The sequence below is a fragment of the Aspergillus ibericus genome, assembly GCF_003184845.1.
Source record: "Aspergillus ibericus CBS 121593 unplaced genomic scaffold BO80scaffold_1, whole genome shotgun sequence".
Taxonomy (NCBI): Eukaryota; Fungi; Ascomycota; class Eurotiomycetes; order Eurotiales; family Aspergillaceae; genus Aspergillus; species Aspergillus ibericus.
This window is the reverse complement of record NW_020292099.1, coordinates 124,414-140,700: the sequence shown is the minus strand read 5'-3', so window position 1 is coordinate 140,700 and position 16,287 is coordinate 124,414. Positions and strand designations below refer to the sequence as shown.

At 53.4% G+C, this 16,287-nt stretch overlaps 6 protein-coding genes across 6 annotated transcripts; 3 read left to right on the top strand and 3 right to left on the bottom strand.

Annotated features, from left to right (window-relative positions):
• The first annotated feature begins 1,965 nt into the window (after positions 1-1,965).
• On the top strand, positions 1,966-3,165 carry BO80DRAFT_370477 (uncharacterized protein). Its single transcript, XM_025716451.1, has 2 exons — positions 1,966-2,210; positions 2,267-3,165. Exons 1-2 carry the CDS (start codon positions 2,049-2,051, stop codon positions 3,086-3,088), a joined length of 984 nt encoding a protein of 327 aa, XP_025580415.1. The 5' UTR covers positions 1,966-2,048; the 3' UTR covers positions 3,089-3,165.
• Positions 3,166-4,442: 1,277 nt separating this feature from the next.
• Positions 4,443-6,915, top strand: BO80DRAFT_934 (fungal specific transcription factor domain-containing protein). Its single transcript, XM_025724932.1, has 4 exons — positions 4,443-4,606; positions 4,785-5,082; positions 5,132-6,751; positions 6,799-6,915. The coding sequence occupies exons 1-4, from the start codon at positions 4,527-4,529 to the stop codon at positions 6,859-6,861; spliced, it is 2,061 nt and encodes a 686-aa protein (XP_025580414.1). The 5' UTR covers positions 4,443-4,526; the 3' UTR covers positions 6,862-6,915.
• Positions 6,916-7,107: 192 nt separating this feature from the next.
• Positions 7,108-7,595, bottom strand: BO80DRAFT_460340 (uncharacterized protein; the record flags this gene model as incomplete). Its single annotated transcript, XM_025722388.1, has 1 exon — positions 7,108-7,595. The coding sequence occupies exon 1, from the start codon at positions 7,489-7,491 to the stop codon at positions 7,108-7,110; it is 384 nt and encodes a 127-aa protein (XP_025580413.1). The 5' UTR covers positions 7,492-7,595.
• Positions 7,596-8,393: 798 nt separating this feature from the next.
• BO80DRAFT_498241 (uncharacterized protein) lies at positions 8,394-10,955 on the bottom strand. The gene is made up of 2 exons (XM_025724124.1): positions 10,536-10,955; positions 8,394-10,465 (listed from the first exon to the last, which is right to left on the bottom strand). The coding sequence occupies exons 1-2, from the start codon at positions 10,772-10,774 to the stop codon at positions 8,722-8,724; spliced, it is 1,983 nt and encodes a 660-aa protein (XP_025580412.1). The 5' UTR covers positions 10,775-10,955; the 3' UTR covers positions 8,394-8,721.
• A 1,881-nt stretch (positions 10,956-12,836) lies between these two features.
• On the top strand, positions 12,837-14,955 carry BO80DRAFT_420390 (snoRNA-binding rRNA-processing protein UTP15). The gene is made up of 2 exons (XM_025718351.1): positions 12,837-12,952; positions 13,001-14,955. Exon 2 carries the CDS (start codon positions 13,184-13,186, stop codon positions 14,813-14,815), a length of 1,632 nt encoding a protein of 543 aa, XP_025580411.1. The 5' UTR covers positions 12,837-12,952; positions 13,001-13,183; the 3' UTR covers positions 14,816-14,955.
• BO80DRAFT_370469 (phytanoyl-CoA dioxygenase family protein) lies at positions 14,816-15,965 on the bottom strand. The gene is made up of 2 exons (XM_025716450.1): positions 15,247-15,965; positions 14,816-15,195 (listed from the first exon to the last, which is right to left on the bottom strand). The coding sequence occupies exons 1-2, from the start codon at positions 15,919-15,921 to the stop codon at positions 14,965-14,967; spliced, it is 906 nt and encodes a 301-aa protein (XP_025580410.1). The 5' UTR covers positions 15,922-15,965; the 3' UTR covers positions 14,816-14,964.
• Between the last annotated feature and the right edge of the window lie 322 nt (positions 15,966-16,287).

Sequence of the window (16,287 nt, the reverse complement as noted above, 5' to 3'; positions counted from 1 at the left end):
CTCCGCTTGGGAAATAACAAAGAATGAGACAACTGACGATGTATCTGCACAGTATAATATCTGGGGCCAGTATCGGAGATGCCAGTTGTGACTTTTATTAGTTAGTTCCAGGACTCATCGCTGAACAAGTCTAATACGCTTACCTCCGTGACAGTGGTTGGTGGTGTTCTGAGGGGACCTTTGATGTGGCAATCGGACCCAGCACCTGCTATAATATTCCAACCTTCGGCGGTCCCTACCCGTATGCCGAATTCTCGGTGAAGTGCTATCCAGTTGACAGTTCGGGCCCAAGCCGGTCTAGCGAGTTACGCAAGCAATAGCAAGGAAGACTTCTTGGCATATGCGATTGATATTGGAGCACAAACAGCCCCTTTTACAGATTGCAGGTGCCTTTGGTCATCAATTGCGTCTTCTTATTGATTCTTATGAGTCGAACCGAAGGCCGGATCTGATGAGAATTGAGATAATGGATTGGTAGCAGTAGCTCATACAAAGCACCCGAATCCGAGCTCACAATCCACCCAGTGATGTTTGCATCCTTTCATTAGATACAGATAAGCCTCGGCGACATCTTCCGATCTAGCAACTCGTTCTGTTGGCTGCTTTGCTACGTAGTACTCATACAACCCCCCCCCTGCTCCTCATCCATCACACCATCCCACAACGAAGTAAAAATCAGCCCAGGACTCACGGAGTTTACATTGTTCAGTTTCAAATCTAGCGCCTAGTTACGTGCGACGCTGCAGATGCCGCCCATGTATCCAGTCATAACTGTCCAATTAGGCAACGGATGCTCCCAGATGGTCCCTGTCGTCAGGATAATTGAAGAATCTGGACCAGAAGAGGGATACCAAGCGCCTATCTTGGCAACCAGTAGTGCCGCAATAAAGCACACCTGGCCAGCAACGATGAGCTTGTCCCGCGGGATCTCTTGAATAGGCATAAATAGCTAGTTTGTCTGCCACGGTGAAAACGATGTCGCCGATCTATCTAGTCTCCTACAATAGGGACTCGATATCTTCTTCGACTGAGTCATCAAAGAGATCGCAAGCATGGCCTTGGAGTTAGGCGTCGGGAAAGTAAGATGTGAGTTTCTGGATGGGGGATTTGATGCGATCGCTTGAGGATGAAGAGATGGTGACTCTGGCTGATGCGGCTAGTGGAAGCTTGGCCACGGGGAGACTTATGCCAGAGATCTGCGAGGAATAATGAATGCCACTCGCCTGACTCTGAAGAAGCACATACATTGCTCGGATTTGAACTGTTGCCCCTAAATCTTGAACGTCATAATATCTACCTTCGGACAATGTGCTACGAACTGACCCCTAAGTCCGCTTAAGTCCGCGACAGCTGGATAGCTCATCCCAACGACTTTGAACCTCAGCGCCCGGACTCCGATTGTTTATCCAGTCTGCTTCTTATGAATGTCGGGGTGACCCCTGGTAGACTTAACTGCACCAGAGATTGAGAGACAATCAAGGACCAGCCATGTTGAAGAAATGTGCTTTCGGATGCATAGGAAAGTTCTCATCGAAGTTTTGTAATCTTCCAGCTGTGTTACAGTCTCCCTTTGAGACACGTGGCGTCCATCTCTTAAAGCTTGATCCCTGTGTCCAGAACCACTTTTAGGTGCTATCCTATCATCGAGTAGACTGATCACTAAGCAGTTTACTGATTGTTTGTATGTCTGAGCCACCGCTCATCTCCGAAACCTTATACCCCTGTTGTGTTTGCAACAGACGCCATCATGCATGGGGCGGCATGCAAACACTATGTTTGTTATGTTTGTACCTTTATTTCCGCTCAGTCAAACAGCCTAAACAAGACAAATGCCACTGAAATGTGTCAAACGAGACAAACCCCCCCATGTCAGATCCTAATCCCAGATTAACTACCAAACCAGACAAATACTGCAAATCCTCCAGGCGTTGTATGGAGCTCAAATGTATAAATGAGGACATGTCCCACGCCAAAATGATGCCTCTACATCCTCATCTCCTCTCTCACTCATACAGTGGTATTCAGTCAAACTTCAACCCATCAAAACGATGCATTCCCCCTTGGTAGAGAACAGACTGGCCGGCTTTGACCTGGTCCAAGCCAACTACAAGACGATCGGCGACCATGGCATCCGGGCCGATTTTCTTATCCCCCAATCAAACTACACCGGCAAGCGGCCAATCATCATTCGCTTTCATGGCGGGGGCTTCGTGAGTACAACCAGATTGCTTGCACTATTTATATCCAATTCTAACATGCAAACCAGATAACCGGAGACTCCCTTTTCATGGAATGGTTCCCTCAGTATCTCTTCGACATTGCGAAAGAGCACAATGCGGTCATAGTGTCTCCAAACTACCGGCTCATGCCTGAAGCCACGAGCCTCGAGATCTTCGACGACGTTGAGGACTTCTGGGTCTGGCTCCATTCGCCTGCCGTGGCGGAGCTCCTGTCTTCCCACCCAACTCCAACCAAGCTCGACCTCAGTCGCATCATCACCGCCGGTGAGTCCGCCGGAGGTGCGCTGAGCCTCTGCCTCGCACTGGCTCATCCGGACGAGATCCGAGCGGGAACAGCAAGCTTCCCCAACTTGATTGAGACCACAGCGCAAACAGAAGCACCCCGCTTGAGCGGACTGTCCCCGGATGAGGCAGATCGCCTTGTCGACGAGGCCATCGAACGCGCAAACCGGGGAGAAATTCGGTCATCTGGCATGGTGCCCGACCGGCTAGATCTGATGCTTGCTGCCATTGAGACTGGACGCAATATCAAACTGTACGAGCGCGGAACCGAGAAAGACCCTCGACGGGCCTTGCGGCATCCTATGGTGCGGTTGGACGAGTCTGACCTGAAGCTCCCGCGTGGAGGACTCTCTATTCGGCATGGACAGGACGATCCCATTGTGCCGCCCGTGATAAGTCAGACCTTTGTGGACAAGGCACGTGCAGCCTTGAAAGGCAAACCGGGAGGGGACAAGATTGCTCTGGCGCTGCAGCCGGGCTCGCATGGCTTTGAGGGTAATACTCGGAGTGATGAGGCGTGGCTGCAGGAGAATCTGCGGGTAGCGCTCGAGGCATGGTTGGAATAGACGAATATGGAGATGGATGCGCATATAGTAATTAATCTGCTTGTATAGCTCTAATGAATAATATCACTGTTTTTGCCAAGTCCGCTCTCTGTGGCTTATTGACGGCTGTTCCGTTTAGGAATTCCCGCACAAGCTTTGACAATGCCTTCGGACAATCGCCTTGTCTTCCTCAACCAGCAAATCCCCTTTTAGCTGTACCCAAATCTCGCCATTTTTATGAGCGTAGTCTCCTCAAAGTGGAGGACATTTGTTTACTTTCTTTGTCATCTCAGTCCTTCTCCCGATTCGCACAACATCCTCCGACGATGGCCCCCTCCAAGCGCTACTCGGAAGGACACGATTGAAGCGCGTCTAGCGCAAGAGACGTCACTTGGTTCTGAGGAAGAGGTCTACAATACAACAACTGAAGACGAACTTCCTGAGGTTGTTCAAAGACATTGGGTATCGCTCAGTGCAATGCTGGAGTACCGGTTTGCTCTTCGCTATGTCAACTCATAAGGTATGTTTCCATTGCATCTCTTCTGCAGCATACTGATAGCATATAGTGTCTACTAGGCCTACTACGAATGGTTTCAACTTCGGGTGAAGAACTTCTTCTCCGCTGCTTGTGTTGGCTCTCTCCAGACTTTCTTCATCTTCAGTGGAGATCTGTTTGGGGGTCCTTTATTTGATTGATGAGATGCAAATGTAGGGTCGTTCGCTATGCATGGATTCTCTCGCATACTAACGCTTTCTTATAGGTGATATTCCAAACCTTGTTGACCGTATATTCACTATCTTCGTGACGGGCATATGCAAGGAGTGTTACCAGTTTATCTGGCACAGGACACAGTGTGGGTCTGGCCATAGCTTCACTATGGCATCGTGGCAGCAACGCCGCAATTATTCAGTATGAGGGGAGCTTCCATGGCCTTGCCATTGCAGGCTACTCCTTTGGAGGTGTCATGCTGCCCATGGTTCTCGAACAGCTGCGCAATCACATCAGTCTCGGGTTCGGCTGGTCTGTTCGCATCTTAGGGGTTCATCATGCTGGGCATAGCTATGTAATCGATCGCAGCGCTGATCGAAACTCCTATTGGACACGTGCTTTACGCACTATGGGCTTGGTTAGGCTTCCAGATTCTGTGGGGTTACCTGTATATTACCGTCTTTGGTGGTGAAACGGCTGGCTGGACATGCTTTTTTAACCAAGGCATAAGACTTCGGATTACTGGCGTAGGGATTGGGGAAAAGTATTAAATGTATATGTTCTAGCGCAAGGTTGAAAGTAGAAAACAGCATCTTCTTTTTCTTCGAAATCCAACTCACGATCCAATCGTCAGCAGCCCAATCGGGGGCACTAGCGACTAGCCGGGCGTTAACCGCATCCTGCTCTACCTCACTCCTCCTCTCTTCCTTGTGTTTGTCACCTACAACCTTCATTTAATTGTCACCACCCATGGAAACTGACAGATCTACTGCCCCCAAACGCCGACGCTCCGCACTGGCCTGCGAGGAATGTCGTCGACGCAAGATCCGGTGGGTCAAACCTGTCTGTCGTCGATTCCACCTGTCTCACCCACCTCAACTACTCCAGATGCGATCGGGAGTCCCCTTGCGCATACTGCAGCCGGTTCAAACGTATCTGCAAGTACACTGCTGGCGCTCGTAATGAAACACCCAGGCATGACAGCACCGTTGATCCATCCACATCTAGATCGCAAAGTCCGCCAGAAGCGCCAAGTCAAAATTCACCCAGGATCCGCGCCATCGCGCGAGAGCCTTCCCATGGATCAGCCGACACTCACGGACTTTCGCATCCTACACCATCAGTAGAAGCTTTGACAGATCGTATTCAACAGCTGGAGCAGAAGCTCAGCGAGGCTCTCAGTTTGCAGGCAGAAAGTCGATCACAGCAACTCCCAACCGTGGCACCCGAACCGACCGCCATCAACGGGACATTTTCCAAGACGAGATTCTTTGGCAATAGCCAACGGTCAATCTGCGAGCGTAAAGTAGGTCCTCTCCATCCAGTTCCCTCCGTATACCGGTCTAAATGAGCAGTTTCGTCACCTGTTTGTCATGTTCTTCCTAGTCGACGCCCCCGAAAACGCGGAGATTCATGCCCTTCTCGAGCAAACCAAGCGTCTCGCACGAACAGCAAAAGCCCAGATCATACTCCACCAACCTGTGTGCGCTGACCTGCGCGAGTTGATTCCCCCCAGGCGGGTGTCAGACCAGCTTGTGCAGACTTATCTGCGCGCCATGGAGTCAGTGTATCGCATCGTGCATATACCGTCTTTTCTGCAGGCTTACGAGCTGTACTGGATCGACTCTGCGGCGGCTGCTCCGGCCTTTATCATCAAGATTCTGCTTATAATGGCCATTGGCAGCGTATTCTGCCAGGACCATACCCAGGATGGCCTCCCCATCTCGCGAGCCGTTGTCCTACGGTGGGTGTATACGGCACAAACATGGCTCAGCTCTCCATTCGAGAAGTCCCGACTGGATCTCGATACTCTTCAGCTCCATTGCCTCCTCCTCATCGCCCGTCAGATCAACCCGGTTGGTAGTGATCTGGTCTGGCTGGCTGCCGGCACTTTGCTCCGAACAGCCATGCACATGGGCTTGCACATCGACCCCCGCCGTATCCCAAACATCTCTCTCTTCGACGCAGAGCTCCGGCGAAGACTGTGGGCTACCGTCCTCGAAATCAACCTACAGACCAGTACAGATGCAGGCGGTCTCCCTCTGATCTCCACCGATGACTACGACTGCGAGCCCCCGATGAACATCGACGACGAACAGATGGAGAACCCGACCGCGCAACCGACGGAAATGTTCACTCACACCTCCCTTCAGATCGCCCTTCTCCGATCGCTACCCGTCCGACTCCAGATCGCTCGCTTCACCAACGACTTCCGCCGCGGCGTTTCCTACGATGAAGCCCTGCGTCTCAGTGCAGAGCTCACCGCGATCTACCGAGACAATTCGACCCTCTTCCAGACCTTTAACAAAGGGGTCTCCAAACCCACTCCATTCCACTCGCGTCTCTTCGACCTCATGACCCAACGCTTTCTCCTCGCTCTTCACGACCCCTTCACCATCCGAGCCAAGTCCAATCCGACCTATTACTATTCCCGACAGATGAGCCTCCAGACGTCACTCCAGATCCTCAGCCCCTTCACCTCAGATGCCCCTGACACCGCTGCCGACCCCGACTACACATCGCTCCTCCTCATCGGCGCGGCCGTCTACCGCGACGTCACCGCCCAGGCCATCTGCGTCATCGCTGACGAATGTCTGGACATGCTAGACAAAAGACAGACGTCTCTGACAGCACTTGCTCACAGCTTCGCGCACGAACCTCAGCTCCTCGCTCTCCGAGCCATCGTGGAACGCAGCACGGCGTACTGTATGAAGCGAGTCCGCGCAGGGGAAACCAACATCAAGGGGTACTTGATCTCATCGTTCTTACTCGCGTATATCGATGCTCGATGGAAGGGAGAGCCCGTGGAGGGGGTGGTACGTGAAGCATTTCGGCAGGACTTGAAGCGATGTGTTGGATTGCTAGAGGAGTTGATCGAGCGAGCGGGGGATTCTACTTCTGTTCCTGCGGGCGAAACCGAAACTAATGTTTCGTTCAGTCCGGAGAACATTGACTGGCTTGCAAATGACGAACTGGTATGATTCCTCTTTGACATGAAATTCCCATTATACTGACCATCTAGATGCCCGACCTAGGCGCCGACATGGACATCAACGCCTGGCTTACGATGCAGGGGATGGTCTAATGTACAAATATATCCATATTATACAATATATAGAAGTTATAACGAACACACTCCAATCATCAACCAAAAACAATCCATCCACAGGGAAATCCAAGCCAATATCCCAACCCAACCCTATTCAAACTTCATCCCTCCTCCCAAGTAGAACCCAATAACCCCACTATATACAAATTATCACCCCATTTCACCCCCCCTTCCCCCTTTGACCCCCACCCCTCCCACTCTTTAATCCTCCACACTCAACCCCTAATCAGAAAAATCCTCCCCACCCCCCTCATCACCCTCATCACCCTCAACATCCCTCACCATCCTCGTCCCCCCCTGCACATCCGACAACGCATACTCCCGCCCCGCCGAATCCACCCTCCGTTCTTGGAAAATCGGATCTTCGCCGAGATTCTGGTATCCGGAGCGGATGGTCGTTGTGCCTTCGGGGTTGGTGTGTGTGGTATGGGCGGAGCGGTGGCCGGTTGTTGTGGGGGTGTTGTTATTGTTGGGGGAGGAGGAGAGGGTGGAGAGAGTGGTGAAGGTGTTGAATGTGTTGGTTGTGGGGTTGGGGTTGGTGGTGTTGGAGAAGGAGGAGGAGGAGGTGGTGGTGGTGGTGTAGGAGGTTGAGCGGTGGTAGGACATTTTGGTGTGTTGCGTGGTTTGTGTGGTGGTTCTCGATCAAAGGACAAGGTATAACACGAATGTAATGATTGACCGAGTGGAATTAATTAAGAAGTGAAATCAAGGGTATCCTGTGTGATCTTTGAACGATTCAAGCTGGCGATGGTGGATATACTTTATACAGCTAGAGATGTGGCGAGGGTGATGTCATATCCTTCCTTGATTCGATCCGGGTATCGCTCTCAGATTCGAGTACTACTGTGTACATAGTACGTATAATCTGGAGTACGTTATGTCAGTAGTGGGTATCATGAGGTCAATTGACGAATCCTCTACTCCATTATTGGTTGTGATTGCTCCATTGTTCTAGAACTCTACTGTCTTCGTTCTACATACTAAGTTAGTAGACATAGGCTATGTCAGCCAACAACAGTATAGTATCTTCTGTCCTGACGGTCTGGCGGTCCAGAGGGTTGTTGAGAGCATGGTCTCCCTGTAGTAAAGAACTGCCATGTAATCCACGTCTACTGGCTTTTGGACTGTAATATATAGGCCAGAAGCCCATAAGCCCGGGAGTCGATGATAGAAGCATATTTCCGTGCCACTTGCTGCAAACGAGCAGAGGATCACAGATCGGTTGAGGTGACAATCGACTCCAAGCAAGAAACTCATCCGTCCCAAATTCTGAGCAATAAGTCTCTCGGGTAGTTGCAGAACAGATGCACCCGAGAGCGAGGCAAATGGCCTTGATCTTCGTGTGACCAGGGAAGCCGCAAGGAGACTTTCTGCATATCGGACTCGGGGAAAGACGGTGGTATACCTAGTATGGAGGGGCATCCCTTCCCTTCAATCGGGTTGACCCGGTGACGGCATAGTAACCAGTCTAGTCACTTCAATCTACTCCGTACGAGGCACGTGAAGGTAGTTCAATTCAGCAACGTTAACAATGGTATCATAAGAATAGAAAGACCATCTAAGCCAAGAGCCGAACCCTATCTAGCCCGCCACAAGAAAAGAACCCTATCTAACGTCGCCCACGGACAAGAAGACTAACTCAACTCGCCCAAAGAAGAGAACCCTATTTAAAACCCGCCGAAAGACAAAGCTAACTAATTTCGCCAAAAGAATCTAACTAACCTCGCCAAAGAAAAAGCAAGCTAATCTCCCAGAAGAAAAGAAACGAAGCGCGCCCAAGAAAAACAAGTCTATGCTCGTAAAAGAAAAGTAAACTCGCCAGAAGAAAACAAGTATCTATCGGAGAAGGACGTGCTTCATATTTCTGCCCGTCCCGATGTCTATGGCATTAAGCTCCCGTCTCAGGGCGTCAATATTTCCATCCATGTTTGTATAATTTCCATGGGGCAGGCCCACTGGAACCTTAGATGGGATCGGTGGGTTGATCCCCTCCGCATATAGGCTCGAGGAACTGGTCGAATATGTTTCGGACATGGATTTCCGATGTCCGTAGTCCTGTGGACTACCGCGATATAGTGGGTTGCGGAAGCGCACGACGACGCCCGGCTTTTTGGTTTTGCGTTCAGGCTCTGGAGCCCATGTGTTGGTGGGTAGATGGTCAGAGGGATCAATTTCGCGACCGTCATCACCAATAATCGGGCCCGGCTCTCGCGCCGCTTCAGTCCCGTATGAATCCGGTGAAAAGGGTGTAGGAGACGCTCCCCGCCCCCTCATCGATGGGGGTCGGGGGCTAACCGACTTTCTCCGAGGGACAATTTGGTAATCGGGGATTGAACGGTGAACAGGTGGGGGTGGTGGAGGCCCATCTTCTTCTTCGTCCTCCACTCGTGGTTGCAGCAAAGCATAAGTAGAATTCGAGCTATCAGAGAAAGTCGTAGGGCTATACCCTCGGGTTTCGCGCTCCCTCGTATGTCGATATTGTGAAGGCACGGGACTAAAGCTCTCCTCAGAGCTAGACGGCAGCCTGTTGTATTTCACGTTGTAATGTCGCCAGGATTTGACAAACCCCTCCTCGTCCAAGAGTTTGTTCATGTCGGGCGAGCTATAATAAGTGGTTCGAAGGGCGCTATCTGAACTTTCCACGCTCTCCGGCTGAAACATCGACTTGCGCTCTATAGGTTGCAAAAGGGGAGGACACTCGCTGTCTGAGGAATTATATGGACAGCGCGGGATGACTTTCTTTTTGGGCCGAACAAATGGCCAGCCGTAGGAGCTTTCTGTGCCCAGCGAATCGCTGCTTCCCGCATAATCACAGTGATCAGTATAATTAGAACACGACTCCGAACCAGAAGTCGTGCTGCCAGAGGTCGTGCTGTCAGGGATTGTGTTTCCAGGGATCAAGCTGCCAGGGATTTTGCTTCCAGCAATCATGTTGCCAGGGATCAAGCTGCCAGGGATCATGTTGCCAGAGGCCATGTTACCAGAGGTCATGTTGCTAGGGATCATGTTGCCAGAGGCCATGTTACCAGAGGTCATGTTGCTAGGGATCATGTTGCCAGAGGCCATGTTGCCAGAGGTCATGTTGTTAGAGGCCATGTGGTTATGGATCATGTTGCTAGGGATCAGGTTGCTAGGGATCATGTTGCCAGAGGCCATGTTGCCAGAGGCCATGTTATCAGAGGCTATGTTGCCAGAGCGAGGGTCCGAAGGCAACGGGCGTCTCTTCACGTCCTTCAATTGTCTCGGCCCCGAGAGGGAAGAAGAGCTGGTCGAAACTGGACCTGAGCTAGTCTTCTTAGCGTGAACCTTGTCAGCTGCGTGTGTTCGTCTTTCGATCACGGCCTCGTCTTCGGGCCTTGTGTCGTAGTAAGTCATCTCGAGGCGTACTTCGCCGGCGTATTTTCCACGAAACTGCAAGGGATGCCAGTGGTCATTCTGACTGCCACCGGGAATGATGAGATCCTTCAGATCTATCCATGTTTCACCGATCAGGTCGGTTTTCTTCTCGTCATTAAAGACTGAGACTTTGAGTCTGAAATAGTCCGGAGACCCGTGGACGGTGAAGCGAAGTTCTTGGTCCCTGCGTAGTGTTAGCACCATCTCGTCGACACTTGAGGCCAAGCCCGTGTTCATCACAGCAAGAAACATACCATCTGGGGGTTTGGCCACCTCTAACGTCGGTCTCCGTCTTTTTTGCTTCCTTTCCAAGGCGAGCAGCACAGTACGGGTTCTGCTTGCCCATGGTTTTTCTGTTTGGCAAGTTTTTCGCGCGATCAACGATGACCACCAGCGTGCCAATAGCTGGGCCATCTACAGACATGTCCGCGAAGATTCCGGCCGCATGAGCAGCATGAGCCATGGAGACCCGTTTTTGGGCTCTGGCATCCATAACTATCTAGGATATCCTGATCAGAAAGGATGTGGGTAATGAGTGTGAGAATGTCACGAGAATGTCACGAGAAAACGAGCGACAAGATGAGCTTTTGCTTGGATGATTCTTGATTGAACGAGCCCAGCAAAGTAATGAACGACGATGTGGGTTCGCTTGGTGTTGTTGTTTTGCAGAGAAAGTGAAGGAAGGAGGGGAGGAAGGGAGAAGGTCCGCCGGCATAGAGTACTTCCCTACTAGTAGGACCACTCGCCCTCGAGCAGCTACCCTTATCGATAAGCCGCGGGCACTGATTGGGCGGCAACCTGGAGTGGGTCCGGCGGGAATTGGGGGGGCTGGGCGCGGTCCGAGCGAGGATGTGGCTGGGAGTGGGGCCCTGATTGGCCAGGGCCGACGGCTCTGACGTCCGCATTAGGTCGATACGAACCCATACCAGTATGCTTTGTTATTTACGTCCCAACAAGTTTCTCATTGGACTGACTGGCCTTTGCTCTGACACATATGACACTACCTAGTACTAGGGTCACCCCGTAACAATAGCTCAACCTAACCCAGCCACGGATTTCCAAGGTCGGTAGGAACGAGTATACAATGAAGACTGCCGCAAATCACCTGGATTCTTTTCTTCATTCTCCGTTTCATCTTTCCCCGATCGACTGGATCATGTTTCCGACTGTTCGTGCGACATGCTCCACAGTCTAGGAAGAAGCCAAATCATGGCCCACGACCCGACAGGCACGGGATGCTGTCGACGCAATGCGGTGTCTGTGGATATCAAGAACATCATCCGATGCTGCGACCGCCTTGCTATTTGGTTGCAGCCCCGTTGCAGAGTGTCAGCCTCCACTCCCTGAGCTGTCGCTGCAGGTTTTCATTTTTTCTGCGACTCCATTGCATACGTCAGTCCCAAACTTCACGGACTGCATCGATAGTGCAATCCTGGTGCCTGTACGGAGTCCCCTGTAACAACTAGCAACGCCCGCTTGGCCCCAGCCACTGTGAATCAGCTTGGTTTGTAGAAACCATAAGCGAGATTGGACATGGCGTGGGCTGATGTCATGGAGCGGAGCGATCTCGTAGGGCGCTATCGATAAATCTTATCGGGCGGTTTTCCACAATGATTTCTGAGTGGGCGTTCGAGTCGAGAAAATGTCTACTGTGTACAGCCTACGGAGTACTCCGTATACTCTACTCCGTACTGACTACAGGATGATCACGGTCTAGACCAATCTCGGCCTTGCACCCACGTGGGAGTGCAGACTGTTGGCCACTTAGCCTGGGAGCTTGTTGGCATTCCGAGGATGATCGGCGGATGGCAGCTGGGGTGTGGCTGATCGGCTTCTGCACGGCCGGGCACGAATGATGGGTCGGGCGCTTACCGGCGTGCCTGGCCAGCCGGCCAATCGTCACTATTCTGGCGCTACCTGGAAAGCCAATGGTATGGAACTGACTTCCACAGACAGCTCCGAAAAGTACCACAATGGCAAGAGACGGGGAAACCTCGGCGGGAGACCAAGGTGGTGAAGATACTAGACCAAGCTCCCCACAATTGAGGCGTCGCTGGACCCCATGTCTACCCAAGACCCAAGTATAACTCAAAATCCTGCCCGATCATGGTGCAAACGGGCCGTGTCTCACTCCTCAATGGTCCTTGGCTAATTTAACTGCCATTGCCTGACGTTGACGTACAAAGTCTCGGTGGACCAGGTAGTCGATAAGGCGGCTCGAACGGGCTCGAAGGAATTGTCACCTCGCAGTCTGCCGTCTCATTTGGTATAGGTGGATATCATTCTGTTCGAGACCTGGCATCAGTGTTGTTCAATACTTGTGCTGGCTAGCGGCTCACAGGCTAGACAGGCATGGGATATCCGAGACAAAACTCCCAGCAGAATTGATTGAGTGATAACGATTGGTCCTACTGTTGACCTACTACGCCAACCTAGACCGGCTCAGTCAATTGGTAGTGAGCGTATCAGTGCTTCATTGCTTCGCTCGTGACGTGTTGGGCTTTCAGCGGTGAGGTTACCTACATGCGCAGTGGTCTTGCCCAGAGGGAGGAAAGCTGCGACCTAGCACCTATTTCTCATATATTGGACAAGATACTAGTATGGTCCAAGCATGACTGCACTCAATTGGCAGGAATCCAGGCCGATGTGTGCCGTATTGTATTATTGGATTGTACGAGTAAGATGGTATAAGCTGTGATACGGCGCTAATCCCGATTAGGCTCGCGATAGACTTTTCCCGATGCGATTGTCTCGTCCAAAAAATTTCCCGCAACTTCGACGCCGACCACGCTTCAAGGCCGATGGGTGCTGGTCGATAACTCCTCCTATTCCCCCAAATCCGCCGTTTCGAATCTCGGCCCCCCGCCAGATCAATTCATTTTGACCTTGGCCGATAGCAGCCATGGCTGCCCCCGTCCTCCCCCTCCAGCAGGTCAAGCTTCCGGCCCTGCCCTCGACCCGATTGACGCCGGAGCAACAATACTGGAAGACCTTCAAGAATCCTCTCCTGATCCCCTCACCTGCCAATGGCCCCGTCAACCTCATCACGCAACCCTCCGCTCCATCCTCCGCCTCCGCCTTCCCTTCCCTCACCCAGCCCCCCGACGTCTTCACCGTGACCACCGGCGCCCGAGTCCAGATCTACTCCATCCGCACTCGCAAACTCCTCCGCACAATCACCCGCTTCGATGACACGGTTCGAGGCACCGATGTCCGTCCGGACGGGCGCGTCATCGCCGTCGGTGACGACTCCGGTACCGTCCAGGTGTTCGACGTGACCTCCCGGGCCATCCTGAAGACCTGGAAAGACCACAAGCAACCCGTCTGGGTCACCAAATTCTCGCCCAGCGACCCCACATCCGTTCTGACGGCCAGTGACGACCGCACGGTGCGCCTCTGGGATCTCCCCAGCCAGACCAGCGCCAAGGTGTTCCTCGGCCATACCGATTACGTGCGCAGCGGTGCCTTCATGCCCGGATCCCTGGCCTCCTCCGGCCTGGTCGTCTCCGGTAGTTACGATCGGACCGTGCGCCTCTGGGATCCCCGCGTTGAGAACCGTTCCGCCATGACCTTCAAGATGGGCGCCCCGATCGAGACCGTCCTCCCCATGCCCACCGGCACCACGGTGCTCGCCGCGGCCGACAACAAGATCGCCGTGCTGGACATCGTGGCCGGCAAGCCCTTGCACATGATCCAGAGCCACCAGAAGACGGTCACCTCCCTGGCACTGGCATCCAACGGCGAGCGCCTGCTCTCCGGTGCGCTGGACGGCCACATGAAAGTCTTCGAAACGACCGGCTGGAACATGGTCTCCGGCTCCAAGTACCCCTCCCCCATTCTCTCCCTGCGCGCCATCACCTCCGGCGTCGCCCAAGAAGACAAGCACATCGCCGTGGGTATGCAATCCGGTCTCCTCTCCATCAAGACCCGCCTCTCCGGGCAACAAAAGATCCGGGAGCGCGAGCGCCGCAAGGAAATGCAAGCCCTCCTCGAGGGCAAACTCGAAGAACACGACCGCAAGGTCGCCAAGCAGAAGAAGGTCCGCGGCTCCGGCTGGGAGAAGCGACTCCGGGGCCGCGATTTCGTCGGCGAGGGCGTGGACATTGTGATCGAGGGCCGGGACCGCAAGAAGCGGAAGAAGGAGCAAAGCTGGGAGCACGATCTGCGCAAGGCGCGGTACTCCGCGGCGCTGGACCAGGTTCTGGGGACGAGCGACAAGACGGCGCAGTTGACGCTATTGACAGCGCTACGACACCGCTCGGCGCTACGGGCGTCGCTCCAGAACCGCGACGAGGTGACTCTGCAGCCGGTGCTGCAGTGGGTGCACAAGAACATCACGGAGCCGCGGCTAGTGCAGCTGAGCGTGGAGGTGGCGATGAACGTACTGGACATCTACTCGGGCAACCTGGGACAGTCGGCGCAGATCGACAAGATGGTGGAGCGGTTGCACCGGCGGGTACGCGACGAGGTGGAGATGGCGCACCAGGCGTGCCAGACCAAGGGCATGTTGGAGATGCTGCAAGCCGCAGCATAGGGTACAGCATTGCATTGCATCGCAGTGAAGTGAGACAGTCTTACAAAAGCAGCAACTGTTACAACATTATGGATACCTGGGCTGGAGTTTAGGTTTGGCGGCCAAGCATATAGCAATGACATATACACACACACACTCACACATCTAACCTACTGATACAACCTCGAAAACCCCTCCCCCGTAGGCTGCAACCAATTCCGCTCATCATACGTCCACCCCTCGGCCCCCTCAATCACATGAAACGTATACGCAAAACGACTCCGATCCCCGGTATTCCTCTCACTCTTATGGAGGACATTCCCATGAATCAACACCAACGACCCCGCCTTAACATCCAACACCTCCAAATCCTCCTCCCTCCCCACATTCTCCCCCGCTTCCTCCTCCTCCTCCACCGTCCCAAGCGGCACCCTCCCCCCCTCATTGCCCACAAACCCCGTCCCCGTCCCTGTCCCCTCCTCAGACCCCAACCTCACAAACCGCCTCTTCACCCCCACCCTCTGACTCCCCCTATACATCCCCAACGACGCATTCCCGCTCCCGGCATCCTGCAACGCAAACCACCACCCCACCGCGCTCGGCGGATCCGTATACAAGAACTCGCTATCCCGATGCGATGGCACCGCGCCGCCAATCCCCGGCTGCTTGCAAATCACCATACTTTGCAAGACGCGAGGATCCTTAAAACCCAGGGACTTGGCGATCTCGGCGTTCTTTTCGGAGAGGCTGATGGCGCGGAATGGGGCGGAGAGGGTGTGTAGCGAATGTCCGATTTTGTTGATGGCGAGGTGTTTGGGTTTGGTGAGGGTGGGACGGGAGGTGGGGGAGGTGGGGTCAGACGGGGCAAAAGCGTCGGGTTCGAAGAAGAACCGGATTTTGTCGCCGGAGGTGAGGAAGTATTCGTCGCCGACGTGTTGCGTGGTGGTGGTGGGGTTGTCGCCGGTGGTGAATTGGGTGAGGGGGTGGGTGTCGAGGGGGAAGGTGTCCAGGAGGTGGTGCGTTTCGGTGAGGCAGGCGGTGATTTCGGTGGGGGTGAGGTAGTCCGGGAGGACGAGGTAGCCGTTTTGATGGAAGGAGGTGAGTTGTTCGGGGGTGAGGCCGGGCATCTTGGTGGTGGTGGTGGTGGTTGCAGTGGTGGGTTTGGTTTGTGGTAGACGTAGAGGAGAGGGAGGGGGGGAGGTGGGCGGGGCTTTATATGCGGGTGGCTTATCGGCTGCGGATGGGGTTCCTATCAGTGAGGGGACAGTCCAGTGAGGTGGGCGCCATTGCTAACACCTGGTCTTGGGATTGGCTTCTTCCGGGCACAAGCCTATCAGTATCTATTGTGAGGTATTTATGACGGTGGTGTTCAGTTACTGTCACTTGGCACTGCCTTCACTTGCTGTAGATAACATAGCTCCTCGGAGGGTATATGATGCAGGGAGAACTGTGTGGGTCAGATGGAAACATCCGAGGTGAAGCCTCATCTACAC